Source organism: Leishmania major, chromosome 36 (assembly GCF_000002725.2).
Source record: "Leishmania major strain Friedlin complete genome, chromosome 36".
NCBI lineage: Eukaryota > Euglenozoa > Kinetoplastea > Trypanosomatida > Trypanosomatidae > Leishmania > Leishmania major.
Genome location: NC_007287.2, coordinates 684,607 through 699,621, shown reverse-complemented (window position 1 = coordinate 699,621; position 15,015 = coordinate 684,607). Strand labels below are relative to the sequence as shown.

The 15,015-nt window shown below is 61.7% G+C and overlaps 3 protein-coding genes across 3 annotated transcripts; all 3 read left to right on the top strand.

Annotated features, from left to right (window-relative positions):
* Positions 1 to 409: 409 nt before the first annotated feature.
* LMJF_36_1750 (conserved hypothetical protein) lies at positions 410 to 2,044 on the top strand (the record flags this gene model as incomplete). Its single annotated transcript, XM_001686697.1, has 1 exon — positions 410 to 2,044. One exon carries the CDS (start codon positions 410 to 412, stop codon positions 2,042 to 2,044), a length of 1,635 nt encoding a protein of 544 aa, XP_001686749.1.
* A 1,644-nt stretch (positions 2,045 to 3,688) lies between these two features.
* On the top strand, positions 3,689 to 9,190 carry LMJF_36_1740 (conserved hypothetical protein; the record flags this gene model as incomplete). Its single annotated transcript, XM_001686696.1, has 1 exon — positions 3,689 to 9,190. One exon carries the CDS (start codon positions 3,689 to 3,691, stop codon positions 9,188 to 9,190), a length of 5,502 nt encoding a protein of 1,833 aa, XP_001686748.1.
* An 850-nt stretch (positions 9,191 to 10,040) lies between these two features.
* LMJF_36_1730 (conserved hypothetical protein) lies at positions 10,041 to 12,896 on the top strand (the record flags this gene model as incomplete). Its single annotated transcript, XM_001686695.1, has 1 exon — positions 10,041 to 12,896. One exon carries the CDS (start codon positions 10,041 to 10,043, stop codon positions 12,894 to 12,896), a length of 2,856 nt encoding a protein of 951 aa, XP_001686747.1.
* Between the last annotated feature and the right edge of the window lie 2,119 nt (positions 12,897 to 15,015).

Sequence of the window (15,015 nt, the reverse complement as noted above, 5' to 3'; positions counted from 1 at the left end):
GGTGCTGTAGAGTTTTCTCCCCTCACGCGCTCGGCCTCGCACGAATCACTGCATCATCACACTGCCCTTAGTATCACGGTGCTTCCTATCGCCCTCCAACTGCTCGTTCTTGCCCTCTGATTCTTCGCATTTGCAGCTCTTTCGCCCAATGGGCGTGTGCGCTCCCGAGCATCGACGCTCCCGCTTACTCGCTTCCCTCTTTTTGCGGTCTCGCCCTCTCCCGGCGACATCGTTGTTTCACGCAAGGCAGCCCCCTCTTTTGTACCTCTCTCCGTGTGTGTGCCACGCCTCTATCGCTCTTGTATCCATGACTTTCACCTGACTTTGTTATCTTTCCATTCTCTGCAGTGCTGTGGTACTTATCCTCGTTTCTCTTTTAGAGCTGCACACTGGTGCGCGAGCGAGCAAGATGCCTCCAAGCTCATCGCACTCCGTGGTGACGCTGGCTGCAGCGCTGCTGCTGGCGATGTTTGCCTGCAGCCACTCGGGCCACGCGCTATGCCCCTCTAACGGGAACACCCACACCATCTACGTCACGTCTAATATGGGCGATGACATTTGGTCCTTTGACACTCTCGGCAATTACCTCGGCCCGGTGCTCAACAAAGCCTCTTTCCCACCCGGCGTGCAGGTCGACAAGCTCCGCTCCATGCGCTTTGGCCCGGAGGGCCACCTCTACGTGTCCAGCGCTCGCGGTTCCTACAGCCGCGTCTTCGCCGTCAGCGGCAACGGCCTGCTGAACGGCACGATGGAGGAAAACTGTACCCGTGACTACCTCTTCACCGTGGTTGAGCAGGACAAGAAGAACCCGTTTCTTGATCACCCGTACGACATCACCTTCCACCCAGCGACCGAGGACATGTACGTGTCAAACCAAAACTCGGTGACCGTCACGCGGTACACGCGCGACCGGACCGCGGACGTGATGCCGAAGGCCGGCGCCAGCGGATCGCAGCGCGCCTTCTATCCGGCCTGGAAGCCGGCCAAGAACGTCAAGGCCGCCGTGGAGGCCAACGAGGAGACGGTATCGGGGGAAGAGACGGTGGTCGCGCCGAAGAACATCCCAGACAGCTCCGGTCTCTTCGCCTCGTCGTGGAGCTCGTCCTACTCGATGAGCTCCGTGCGTGGCCTCACCATCTCGCCGCTGCTGCCGCGCGCGCTGGTCGAGGGCGGCGCCCCCTCCGGCGTCTTCGCTGTGACAAACGAGTCGACGATGTACTACCTGCTCGTGTGTGACGTGTCGAGCAACACCGTGCACGTTTTCGACCCCGAGAGCGGCGAGCGCCTCTTTGGCTTAAATGTGCCGTCCCCGATTCAAGTGATGTTTCCGAGCCGCTACTACATCGGTGACTCGTCGTCGCTGTCCGTCTCCGCTGCCGGCGTCCCCACGCAGCGCTTCGACGTGCCGTACATTTACGTCACGAGCAAGGAGGACGGCATGGCGTACATGGTGCGCTTCTCCACCCGCCAGGGAAACACAAACAACAACGGCATGCAGGGCGGCGTCTTTGGCGAGGACTTCATCCGGGCACATCACCTCTACGCCATCAACCACCCCACCCCACTACACGCGGCGAGCGGCATCTACGAGAATTCCGCCCGTGATGTGCTGCTCATCGCTGACCGCAACGGCCGCCGCATCTACTCCTACGCGTCTCCGTTTCTGACCGACTACACAAGCGGCTACGGCCCTTCTCCGTTCCTTGGCTTCTTTGTGAAGCATCTGCCAGATCAGCCGGAGTTCATCCTGTTGACGCTGCTGGAGCACCAGGAAAACATCCCGTTTTGCTATGAGCTAAACAAGGACGGAAAGCTCCGCTACGTTGCGCTGTGCACAGCGGCGTCGATCTGGTCCGTCGCGCTCGCACTCGTTCTCATCCTGGTGCCGTCCTTCATCGCGTACCGCCAAATCCAGCACTGCATGCACGGGCAAGGGCAGCAGCGACGCCAGCGCTATCTGGATGAAGATGCGAGTGCCCTGTTTGAGAGCGGCAGTAGCTCGCCGCTACTCGGAGGCCGGGCGCCCAACTACGGCTCTGCCTAGTGACCCCGGCCCTCGTGGCGAGAAGTGGCAGAGAGAGGAGGGAAAGGGAAGAGGAAAGGGAAAGATGAGTCGCTGTGCAGTGCGCGCTCGCTGGCTGGCGACTCTTCGTCTCTCTCTCTCTCTCTCTCGCTCTCTATCCCCCGCCAGCACAACCCCGCCAAAAGAAGCGCTTCACTCTTTTCGAATAAGGGGGAGATATAGAGAAGAGATGGCAGCGCCCGTGAGGAGGAACATGTGGCAACGATATGATAGGGGATTCGGGAAGGACTCCCGCGCGCGCGCCCGTGCAGGGGCTTGTGCATCCCATATATTGCCTGCCTTCCCCCGTCTCTCTGCCAGTCCCGCGCTGATCATCGCGCATCACGTTCTCTACTCAAGCAGCACGTCTTTCTCTCTCCCTCCCTCTGCACGCACAGCCACAGCGAGAGAGCAGAACCACGGAAAAGGGAACGTGGTGGTGGTGGTGGGGGAGCCTGAAACCAAGCGCGCGCATATAAACGGGATAACTTTCTTTTTGTGTGTGGGAAGCTCAGACGACGCCAAAGCAACGCGAGTGCCAACGTCGTATTGAAGCTTGATGAGGGACGGCTGCTGTTCGCGGCGCCAGTGGTGACCTTCTTTCTCGAATTGTGTGCGTTTACTGTTATCGGTGTCTGTTTGTCCGTGCGCGTGTGCGTGTCTCTGTCGGTGTTGAGCTGAACAGCCTTGTGGCCTTTGACCGTTGCGCCCTTCACTTCCACTAATTCGTTGCCCTTGTGTGCACGTGTGTGCGTCTTTACAACTTTCGTTACGTGCACGCTTCTCCCTCCTCTTTTCTTTCCAATTCACCTGCTTTCGCACGTCTCCGTTGCAGAGACAAGCGGGAAGGACGGCAAGCAGACAACACAGCCAAAAGAAACGAGAAGTTGCACATACAAGTGGGTTGTGTGGGTGGGTGGGGTGGTGGTGGTGGTGGTGGTGGTGGTGGTGGTGGTGTGTGTGTGTGGGGGGGGGGGTGGCAAAGCAGGCCAGCCAAAGGCAGAACAGCACGCTTTTCTGTCCTTCTCCTTCTTGTGCCCTTGCTGCACCCCACATGGGCATCTGTTCACGTGCGATGCTGCGTGAATGCGCGGCAAGCATGGGCGTCACCTCCCCTCCTCTCCTGTCTCTCTCTCTCTCTCTCCAGCTGGTGGCGACCGTCAGTGCCGTTCTGTTTTGCCTTCTTCCTATCTCCAGCTTCAGGACAGTCACTCACGTTGCATGGGCCATGAACCCATGGACGCTTCGCTCTCTCTTCCTCCCTCGATCTGCGTTTCTACCGTCTATCGTTGTCGAACCGATTTCTCTCGCTCTTTTTTCTGGTTTCTGTCACTTTGTGCGGTCGCACTCGTTGCCCTTCTCGTATTCTGCAACTGCGCGACACACCTCACTACTCTGCTTCCACGATACAATGCGTACGCGCGCAACACTACCTTCGAGCAAGTGTGAGGAAGGAAGGAAAAACGAGGGGCACAATAAGCCGCCCACCCACGCTCGCGCGAAAGAGAGCAGAGAGGGACAACCACACCCCGCCGTACGTCACTCGTCCACAAGGAACAGGGAGATTGCCGACGGAGCGTGCGCGCGTGTGCTCCCGACAGTGCCCTTGCAAGGGCGGCAGCCGCAATGAACCGTTCCTCAGTGCGTCTGTTCGGGAACTACTCCCGAACGTCTGGCGCTCAACAGCACTCGCAGGCAGCACACACGTCGTCTTTGTCGAGCACTCGTTCTTCTTCTGTTCTCGGTTCGTTGGTGCGTATGCGGAACCAGTTCCATCGACTGCGACACGCCCAACAGCAGCAGGCGATCGCAGCTGTGTTGGCGCGGTACCGACTGCAGCCAGCACTGAGGACGCCTGCAGCCTCCACTTCTCGGGCAGCAGGTCAGATCGATGGGGACGATTCGGTCGGTCAAGAGGGCAGCGGCGAAGCTGGCGGCTCGGCCGCTTCGTCTGTTCTTCAAACCGCCATCATTCTCTGCACCGAGGCGCTGCGGCTTCTTAACGGTGAGGTGCGCTGCCGTGATAATCTTTCGGATGTGCCGAAGAGCTCCCCCATGTACGGGTCAGAGGTCGGCAAGTTACTCAACATTGCCGCAGCCTTCGGCGCCTCGACTACCTTCCCTCGCGTGCAGCACGCCCTTCATTGGATCAAGCTCAACAAGGAGTCGTTGCACACTCCTCGGCAGGTGATGTCGCTGTGCATGCCCTTGCTCAGCTTGGCCGATGGACGGACGGCTGGGGTGGCGTTTGTGCTCGAGGAGCTTTACGAGCCTCTCCTGCTTGCGCTGCAAGATGTGGCCTCCACCTCACCTGAGTCAGCAGCAGAGTCGGCAGACAACGCCCCCAGCGATGCCACGGCTGCCGTGCAGCAGCATCTGGTGGCCATTACGTCCGCTATGGGTATGGTGGCGAAGTGGTCTAGTCTGCGGCTTGGCAGCAAGTCGAAGGGTTCGCTCTCATCATCGCCTTCGGAGGTGCTCGCGGCAGCGAAGTCAGATGCGACGGCCGAAGAACTGGATAAGATGCTGAGGATTGCCGAGACGTGCGCGGCGGCGCTCAGACGCCAGAGCGACCGCTGCCGTGGCACCGGTCCCGATGAGGCTTTTGTGGCGATGGCGCACCTGTCCCCGTCTGACGTGCTGCAGTGGATCCAGTGCCTCCATGGGCTCGAAAAGATGTACGCGTTGGTAGCCCCCACGCTGGGGGTCTCTCGTGCCCAAGCAGAGGCCGCATCGCGGCGCCTTCTCCTGTGCTACCGTGCCTTGCTGCCCTTGACGCAGCGCACCCTGGAGCTGCCCGGCGGAGGTGGCGGCGCGACTGTCGCTGCTGCGAGCAGTGCCACCTTCGCAACAGGGGCGACTGCCACAAGCGTGCGAGTGGCAGATGTGGTGGAGCTCATTCAGGCGGGCTTGCAGACCAGCATTGAACCCACCCATGTGGACCTAGCGCTTTCCTACGGCCTGCAGGCACTGCCCGGGGCACTGGCCTCAGCCACGGTCAAAGATCTCAGCGATGCCGCCCAAGTCGTGAACAAGGTGCGACAGAAGCGGCCGTCCGCGCTCCCGGCACCACTGCTGCTCTCTATTCAAGCTGCCTTTCGTCCCGCTTTGTTTCTCTTGCGTGAGACGCACGCCCTGCAGTTCCGCGCGTCTGACTGTGGCGTTCTTCTTTCGAGCCTTTCTCGCTGGGAGGAGGTTCCGGGGGTGACGGTCAGCGCCGACATAGTCGAGCTTCTGTCCCAGCGCTTCGTGGAGCAAATGCACGTCGTTGGCGCAAGCCATCTCGTGCCCTTCGTGGCGTCCCTTGCTCGTTTCGAGGAGCGGAAGCGGCCGCCGCAGCGTGGCGGCGCTGCAGGTCAGGCAGTCAAAAATGCCGCCGTGCTTGGCGAGGATCTGGCGGGTGAAAGTGCTCAACTGGCCTACTCAGGCGTCGCATGGAAGACATCAGAGGGCCGAGCAGACCGTCTCACGTCCCCACCGGTTCTCGGAGCACGCACCCGCGGCGCTGAAGGGGTGCGGTACCGCTTCTGCACGACTTCACGTGTTGTGTCGCAGTGCGTCCAGCGCGCCATTGTCCTGGCCGGCGACACGGAGACCCCTGGTGATCCAGCGGCACCCCCGCGTCTTTCCACCGCGGATGCAGCGCAGCTGCTGACCTACTTTGTGCAGCTATCCGCACCGCAGTGCGCGGACTTCTTCAACAAGGTCGAGCCACTGCTCGCGCCGGCCATCCACGGCAGCGCTGCCACGCCGTCCCCCGCCTCAGCAGCGATCCGCCTGCGTGTAGTGACGGGAGATGCCGTCCAACGGTTTGTGCGGTACGCTGCTGAGCAGCGTGAGCACACGTGGGCACAGTGCACAAATCCCACCGCGCAGGAGACACGGAAGGAGGCTTCTGTCGTCGAAGTGCGACGCGCCACTGCCTTGCTAAGGGGTATGTCACGTGGTCTCACCAAGCTCGTCCGCGAGGCTGCTAGTCCGAAGGATTTGGTGCTGGTGTGCTCGCTGTTGCGCCGTCGGCTGCTGGACAAAGGTGCAGCGGCTGGTGTCGCAGTCGAAGGCGGCGAGGGAGCACTGAAGAAGCTAAAGAGCGCTAAGCCGACCACCGCCGTCGCGCGCGCGCGAACGCGGGCGTGGACGCGTAAGGAGCTGGAGCTGGCTACCGTCTTCGCCGCACAGGCGTCGAAAATGGCCCCCGAATGCAAGGGCGTAGAGCTGGGTGCGCTTGCCAGCGTCACGTCTTCCCTGTGCACTGCAGGCGTGCTGCCCCATCCAGTGGCACAGCAGTTCATGCGCGCCGTGTGGGCCCGCTGCGCAGCCGGGCTTGCTGTCGCCTCGAGGGGCGAGGCCGTGGGACCAGAGGCTGCTGCAGCGCTTACGCTCAGCCTGGAGAACTGCAAAACCATCATGGATGCGTCTCGCTCGGCCCACCTGACGCGGACCGTGCCGCCGGTCATTTTTTTGGAGGCCTTTGCCGCCCAGTGCAGTGAGCTCCTGGAGGAGAGCTCGGGCGCGGCCGGTGGGGAGGGGTCGCCCTCAACCGCGCGCGGGACGGCACGAGCGTACGCCGAGGCGGTCACGAAGCTGCGCCGCACCGCGGACTTGGGGCGGTCGCTCGTGTCCTACTTCGGATCGCTGCGGCCGTCTCGCGGCGCGGCGGAGGGTGACGCGGCGATGGAGAGCACAACTTGGCGAGAGGCCCAGGTAAGTGCGCTAGAGTCCTACCTCGAAGTTGCCCATTCTGTGGTGGAAGCTTACGCGACGGAGGCCACGCTCTCCGAAACATGGTGGGCCGAGTTGGATGGCGGCAACCCGCCACCGATGCCGCTGGAGCTGCTCAGCACAACCGCCAACGTGATGGCACAGATTTATCGACTGGTGCACCGCGGCGTCGGCTCGACGAAGCGAGTCAGCAGCATACCCGCAACGGCGCCGACCGTCCCCGACGAAGTGCCGGACGCAGAGGGCGATGTTCTGGACGGCAGCTTGACGGCGGTGGATGGCGCCGGAGTAGCGGTCCGGTCCGAGTTGGAGAGCAAAGCGCTCGAGGATGATGTGGAGCCATCGCCTCTCCTCTACCACTCGCCGGCAAACCTTTCCACTGTCACTCTTGACCAAGCAGTCCGTGACACTCTAGGACTGCTGGGCGACACGATTGTGGCTCTCGCCAGACAGCAACAGCAGCAGCTCTCTTCGAGCGTCTCTGCAAATGTGTCGGGCGAGACAGCCACAGAGGACTACGGGCGGCTCACAACTGCGCCAGGTCATGCCTTGGTGCAGAACCCAAAGCACCTTCTGATGCTCTTGCGGGCCTTCGAGACAGTCGAGCACCCGCACCCGGAGATGCTGTACAGCGTGTTGCCGGAGCTGCGCGGCTGCGCTGACCGGCTCGACCCATTGGAACTGTCACTGCTCATTCGCGCCTTAACGCAGCTAGGCGCGTGGAACAGCCGCCTGCTGAGCGCGCTTGCCACCGCCGTGGCGTCGAAGATGAATCAGTGCAAGTTGCGGCAGTGCTACACACTGCTGCACGGGCTGTGCTGGTCTGGCTGCACCAGTCCAGACACGTATGTGGAGCTGCGGTCGACACCGCGCAGGGACGGGGATTCTGGCCGCGGCGGTGCCGCGAACAAGGCGGCGGCGCAGGAACCGTTGCAGCGTTTGGCGGAGAGCACGCTGCTCCGCCTGGACGCATTCGTGCGCACCAAGGACGCGTTTATGTCGTTGGCGCGGACGGCCGCGGTGGCGGACTTGGTGGGTGTGGTGAAGGTCCTGCGCTTCTTTCACGCGCCGCCGGCAGCGACGTACGACGCTTTCGTGGTACTCGCCGTTCGCAGACTCGCCTCTCAGGCGAAGCGTCTGTCGCTCGGAACGGTTGTGCAGCACACTATGGTGCTGCTCAACGCCGTATCGGAGCTTAGGCAGCCGGAGCAGCAACGTGTGTCGGCGCAGGCGTTGTGGACGGTGCTGCGCCGCGCGTTCGCGTCGTCGACGGAAGCCGGTTCACCAGGCGCGTTGACTGCAGCCGCGGGGGATGCGTTCGGTGGTGTGCTGCACCTGCCCGCGTGCTGGGAACTCACCCGATTTGCCGCTTTGCATTCCCTGCAATACGGCCGAGAGGCGACGCGGGATTTCTTTGTACCCATCGTCGCCTCAACCACGGAGCAGCGAGCGGTCAGTTGCGCACGTCTGACTCAGACGCGTCTTGCGAGGTTTATCGAAACGCACGCGTCGGACCTCGCGGCCGACGCACGCTCACCTTTGCCTTTCTTGACGGCCGCCGAGCGGGCTGCTCTCCGTCGATACGCGCTTCACGCCTCACCGTGCCTGGTGCGCGGCGATCGCGAGCTTGACGCCTACATGTGCGCACCCCTGAAGCTTGCTCGCTTGATCGCGGACGGCGACCCAACCACACTCGTGCACGCTGCCACTACGGCCGCTCCGGCAGCTCAAGCGAGGCGGTGCATACGGCTTCTTGCGTGTCTCCTCCGCACCGACCTGTGGCCTCCCTCAATCTCGGCTGCGACGGCCGACACGCAAATGCTGGTCGCTGCGCTGCTGCGACTATGGACGGCGGCGGAGCTTGACGGCCTCCTTCGCCATTCGCCAGGCGCCTTCTCGACGGAGGAATTGCTGGTGCTGGCGGCTGCTGCCGATCGTGTGCACCAGTACAGCATGGATGCCGGCAACTTGCAGGACGACTTTGCCGTGGCCGTGCGCCAGCTGTGTGCTGCCACGACGGAGTGGCGCCTGCCTGCTGCCGTGGATGCATGGATGCTGTTCGCCATGCCCTTTATGGCGAGCTCGTCGATACCGGCGGCCGCGCTGCCGAACGACAGCGACGAGCTCTTCGTGATGCTAGTGGCGAGCGGTGACGTGCTTGTAACGAGGTTCGCGCACGCACAACAGTCATGGACGACGAGTGGGGCACGAATGCTGCCGGAGCTGCTGCGTCTGTTTCGCGGTCCTGGCCAGCTGGATGTGGCCATGTTGCAATCGAGGGCTGTCGGTGTCGACACGCTGTCTTCCGCGCTTCCCCACCCTGCCGCCGACGCCCCGGCCGCACGGGTACGCTTTGTAGAGATCTACAGAGAGCTGCTCCGCTGCTTTACGGTGTGCCTCACTTGAACTCATGGAGCTGTGTCTGGGTAAGCGCTCGTGCGCGTTCTCGTGTGCGGTGGCGCTGTTGGCTGTTGCCGTGCGCGCGTGCGGGTGTGTATGTGGGGGTGGGGGCTTTTTTTTTCCTCGTCTCCTGTGTTTCGCATTGTCCCCCTTCGTTCACCGTCTTGCGCGGTATGCGAGCCCCCCGGGACGCGCGCGCTTCACATCATAAAGCGGTGCGCACATACGGGATGCAGGCGGTGGAGAAGGCAGGAAAACGAGGCAATGACTGCCGTCTTCGTTGTCCTCCCTCCCTCGCACCTTTTCATTCACCATCGATGCACCGCATCTCTCTCTCTCTCTCTGGATAGTTTGGCTGTGCCTGCGGTGCGCACCCACGCCGCACGGTGTTCGATGATGCGCAGACGACCGTCTGGTGCCTACACCTCTTTAGCGCACATTCGTGCTTTCCTCAGCCGTGCGCATTAACTCATGCTTCGCCGTGCACGGTAAGTGTCCTCCTTCTCTCCCTCTCTGCCTCATGCTTCTCGCGCGTTTCTGCCTTCCCTTCTTGACCCCCTCGCCCCTCCCCCCCCCAAAAAAAAACAACCTTTTGCCTGCCATCTCCGCTGCGTGCGGTGGCACGAAGGGAAAAAAGAAGCGGTGCACTTCTGTCTTTAGTACTCTTACGCCTCCCCTCCCACCCCCTCCCTCTGCCGTGCACCGTTACGGTGTCTCTCTCCATCTCTCTTTCCCCTCCCTCCTCCTTGCAGTCCCATGTGTGGTTCGTTTTGTCTCTCACCCCTTCTCCGGATCGAGAGCCGAAAACGGCACTAAAAAAGGAAAAAGAGCCGACGTCACACGCGCTCTTACTCTCATGGCGGCCAAGCCAACGTCATGCGACGCAGGCGAGAAGTCATCGCTCATGCGCCAGCTGGAGCTGCTGCTGGTGCCACTGCACCACCGCTTCCGCTATCCGCTCCCGGTGCCGACTCACTTCACGGCGGGCGAGGGGGACGGCGCCTCGATTGCTGCTGCTCTCACGCATGCGCCTGGGTCGCCTGCGCTTGCTGTCGCCGGGGCGACAGGTTCGTCATATGCCGATCCGGCAGGCACCGCGGCGTCGCACTTCGCTGGCGACTCAGCACAGCTCAGCGAGCAACAGCAGGATGAGCGACTTTATCGTTCTGCTATGCGAGTGGTGGAGGAGCATGTGCCCGATTTGCTAACGTGGCAGGCGCGGGTGCAGCGCGGCGCCACGCAGGCGGGAAATTGCTATCGGGTGCTGGAGCGCGTGCGGAACAGCGTGTCTGCGATGCAGCGCGTGACGGAGTCGGTGCAGAAGCAGAGCGATCATCTCAGCCACAACGCCTCTGCCATGATGGTGCGCAAGGCGAAGCTGGAGCTTGTCCGCGATTCCTTGGAGCAGAACTTGGCGCACTTCACGCACATCGATGACCTGTGCAGGGAGGCAGGAAACCCCTTTTTGAAGGCCGGCTCGGCGCGCTTCTCTACACTGCTACAGGACATCGCCAAGGAGATGGAGTTCCTCTGCACCAACACGCAGTACAAATCTGCCAAGCCGTACGCTATGAAGCTCGCCGTGGCGCAGCAGACGGTCAGCGCAATATTGAAGGACGCGGTGCGGGCGTCGTTTCGCACCATGGAGGCCGAAACGCTGGCCTCGCCCGCCTTTGAAGCCGCCACGCAGGTGTTGCAGGAGGACAGCGCGATCCTCAGCGACAGCCCTCTTACCAGAGCCTCCACGTCGCCGTCGATGGTTTCGATGTCCGCGACAGCAGCGCCGCCGCTGCAGCTGCGCCCGCATGACGTGGCTGGTTCTTTCGAAGAGTTCCTTGCTGCCGTGAACGACGTATTTGTGAAGTCTGGGGACGGCTTCACGTCACTGCGGCGCATGGCCGAGCTGCGGCAGGGCGGCTTCGGCTACTCCGGGGCGGAGGCTTTTGGGGAGGAGATGTTGACCGCTGGCGGCCGACTGGAGGCGGATCCTGGGATGCGGGAGGTGATGGACTCCTACTGCGAAGCGCGCGTTGGCGTGGTGGTGCCGCTCCTGCGCTACTGGCTCACGCTGTGGTATTACCTTGATGCGCAGCAGAACTCGCAGGCCGACGCGAAAACTGCCGGCAGCGTCGCGGCTGCGGTTGCCGCTGTGGGGGCGGCATCGCCGGCCGACACCGGCGCCGGTTGGGATCAGCTCTCTGGCGTGGCGGAGGCGCACACACTTCCGCAGTTGGCCGAGCACATCTGTAGACTGCTTCAGCACTCCCTGGCTGCGGAGTCGGATGTGCTCGCGCGGCTGTGGTTGAGGGACGACATCGTCTCCCACCTTCTGCCGAGGCTTGTGCCCAGCATTGCCGAGGAGGTGTACTACATGTTTCGCTCTCGGCTGCTGTGCGTCGACGACGTCGGGGAGCTGTCCCGCACAGTCGAGAGCATTCAGCGTGTGAGCCTGCTCCACAACAATGACGTGCAGGACTCGGAAGTCGTGTCGGACCTGTGGGTGCGTATGATTCAGGACACTCAGGAGCGTCTCGTTTTCCGCACGAGCGTGTACCTGCGACAAACGGTGTCACGCTGCACCCCGACGCGCGAGATCGCCAGCGTCTACCTCCGCTGCGGCACCGACGCGTACAACGCCGAGCCAGCAGCGTCCACCGGAGACGCCGCCCAGACGCGAATGTTTTACATTCCTGTTGTCGTGCATGCGCTCAAGCTGCTCGACTGGCTGTACCCGACCCTGGAGTTCTCTGTCTTCTCAGTGTTTGCGGAGGAGGCGGTGCACCACAGCCTCGACATCATCCGGCAACTGATGAGGCTGATGCGGCAAATGGACTCGAGCGACACGTTGCGAGACTCAAAGGCGTTCCTGTGTCAGCTGGCCCACCTCCAGCACCTGCAAGTGACGCTGTCCCACGTCGATGCGAACATCACTGTGGTGGAGAAACACATCAGCTTAGCAGCGCTGCGCAACCGGCGGCTGGAGCTGGAGCAGTCCTCGCGGGAGTCGAAGAAGGAGGTTGAGATGGACCTGCTCAAGTGCAGCGAGCACCTCACGACGGCCATGTTTGCGTTGGTGACACAGCCCGTGTCCGGTGCGGCGAAGAAGAGCGAGGCAGAGCGCATTCAGCTCGTTTCGGAGATGAAAGGGCGCGCTGCGGGGATGGAGCGCATGATTGCCTTCTACGTGGAGCACGAGGAGACGCAGCAAGACTTGATGCATTTGTTGCGTGAGCGCGTTGTAGAGCTCGCGGCCGAGATGAGTGTGGATGTGCACGCGGTTCCAGCGGCGCCAGTAAAGACGGCAAAGTTGGAAACCGAATCTGCCGCGCAAAACGCTCCACAACGCTCTGCGACGGAGGTGGCTGTAGCACCTCTGCCACCAGCGTCAGCGCTGCAACCCGCAAGTACGGCCGCAGGTGGCAGTGCCGATTCGCACCACGCTCCTCTGCAGTCTTCGGCAGCACCAGCAGGGGCAGCTCAGCCCGCGGCGAGCGCACCGGTAGCATCTGTCGGCGCTACCGATCAGTTTACCGCGTTGCCAACCCACGCCCCGAGGGCCCCTCCAGAGTTTCCGAGCCCTCCCACGGAGCGCGTGACGTACGCGTCGGCCCCGCCTGCCACGACACTCTGTCATCAGCCGCCGTTGCAGGACTACGCAGCACCGACAGCTGGAGCACGTCCCAGCAGTCAAGACGACACGGACATTATCTGAACGGTCGCGTCCGCGCCCGCAGCTGTGAAGGCTAGGGGAAGGGGAAGGGGGAGGGGAGAGCCACGGTGGCATTCAAACGGCCTTCTTTTACGACCACTACTTGCTCTATGTGTCTGCGTGCGCGCGTGCGTGTGCGTTGCGCCGGTGCGCTTTGTGCGAGCCGCGGCCACCTTCTCAGGTGCTTTCTGGTCATGTCTGTCTGCCGCTGTTGGCGGTTTTGCGTATTCATGTCACCCTTTCTCTGCCTATGCGTGCGCGGAGGTCGCTTCCGCAGCCCAACCAAGGAAACTTTTACGCAGAGGTGTGGGTGTCTCGCTCACTCTTCCCCGTCGCGCTGGTGCCAACGAGGTAGTGGGGCAGCATGTCCCGGAGTTCACGCGCGAGAACGGCACATGGCCTCTTTTTTTTAAAGGGGTTGAGAAGCGCGGGAAGCCTCCCTTGTCGTCACGTCTCTTTCTTGCCCATCTCTTCTGCATCACATCGCACACTTTCGCTGCCTCTTCGCCCGCATCCCCCGCCTGGCGCGGTTTTCTTCGTCTCACACTTCCTCTTTCTCGTTACACTCGTCTTTTCATCTCTCTCTCTCTCTCTCTCTGATTCTCTCTCTTTATTCCTCGGGCGTGCCTCACAGCCTCTGGTCCTTGCAGAGGTCACAGCCTCGCCTTTGAGGTCGCGCGGTGCCGTTCCTTCGTCTCTCCTGTACGCATCGAGTTTGACAGGTGCACTTCTCTTTCTCATTCCTTCGCATCGTTGTGTTTTGGTGTGCTTGCTATTTCACGGGGTCCGTCTTGCCTTTCACTAGGGTGGGGGGCTCGAACTAAACGACAGGCATACACGACGACACCAGCAAAGAACTTCTCCTCCCTTCTCCCTCCCCCCTCCTCCCTCCCCCTTAAAAGAAGGTTGCCTCTCCGTCTTCTAGAACCCGCGACGCGTGTTTGGGGCGACGCTGGTGGCGAAAGGCACGCTTGCACGCACACAGCTGCGAACGTGCAACCGGCTCACAAACGGAAGCATCGTTCCTCTTTCTCTTTTTCGAATTCTTGCCCCTCATCTCAGTCTCTCTCCAACTGACGTATCACTGCTGCTCCCCTTTCTATTTCTTGTTGCCTCTCTCTCTCTCTCGTTTCTCTGCCACCCTCCTCGCACACGCGAACAGATACTCCGTGGGTGTTCCAGCGTCTCTCTCTATCTGAGCGGGCGTGCGTGTGGCTCGGTTCCCGCGTGCGACATCAGAGCGAGCTCCTCTTCCCCTTCTCCCTCCTCAAAAAAAAAGTGCCCCGCTCGTTGCTGCCTTGGACTTCCCTACCTAATCCCTTTCCTCTTGGGCCCTCTCCTGAAGCCACTCCCCTCTGTGTTTTCTCTCTCTCTCTCATCACTAGCAGCAGTGAATTGCAGTCGACCTCCTTCCCGCCGCACTCATTCCCGCACCGTCACACCGCCCCACGTTTTCTTTTTCTGTCTGCTTTTTTTCCCCACCTTTTTGTTTTCGCTTCGCGCACCGTCTCGCGACTGTTCACGCTGGCAGGAGGTCCCACGTCTTGTCCCCAGCCTCTCACCCACTTCTCTTTCACTGTTTCACTCTTCTTTCCTCTGGGTTGACCTGTGGAGGCGCGGTGCGAGGACTCTATACATATAGAAGGCGCGACCTACGCGCGAGTGCTGCGAGGCCATCCAGCGATACCTCCGCTTGTCCACACCCGTTCCCACCCCAACACCCAGGGCAGCCCGCCATCTTCCCGGAAAGAACGCAGGGTGACGAGACTGGTGCTTCCTACCTGCTTCGCTCGTTTCAAAGGCGAGGCACAGGCTCAATCAACATAGACCTCTTGCATAACCCGGTGCCTTCATCGACTCGCTCCTCGTTGAAGTGCCCCGCTTCACAAGCACAGAAAGGCTTATTCACACACACACACACACACACACACAGACACAGACACGTGCAGTTGGGTATGTCCTACTTGTCACCCCCCCCCCTTCTTCACCTCTTGCTCTCTCTTTCTCTCTCTCTTTGCTTGTGCACACCGTCGTAGGTGTCCCCGCACGGCGATCTTTAGCATCTGGCGGCAGGAGAGTCGTCCGCAAGGGGAAGGGCGCTGCTCCCCATCGTCCCCCAGGG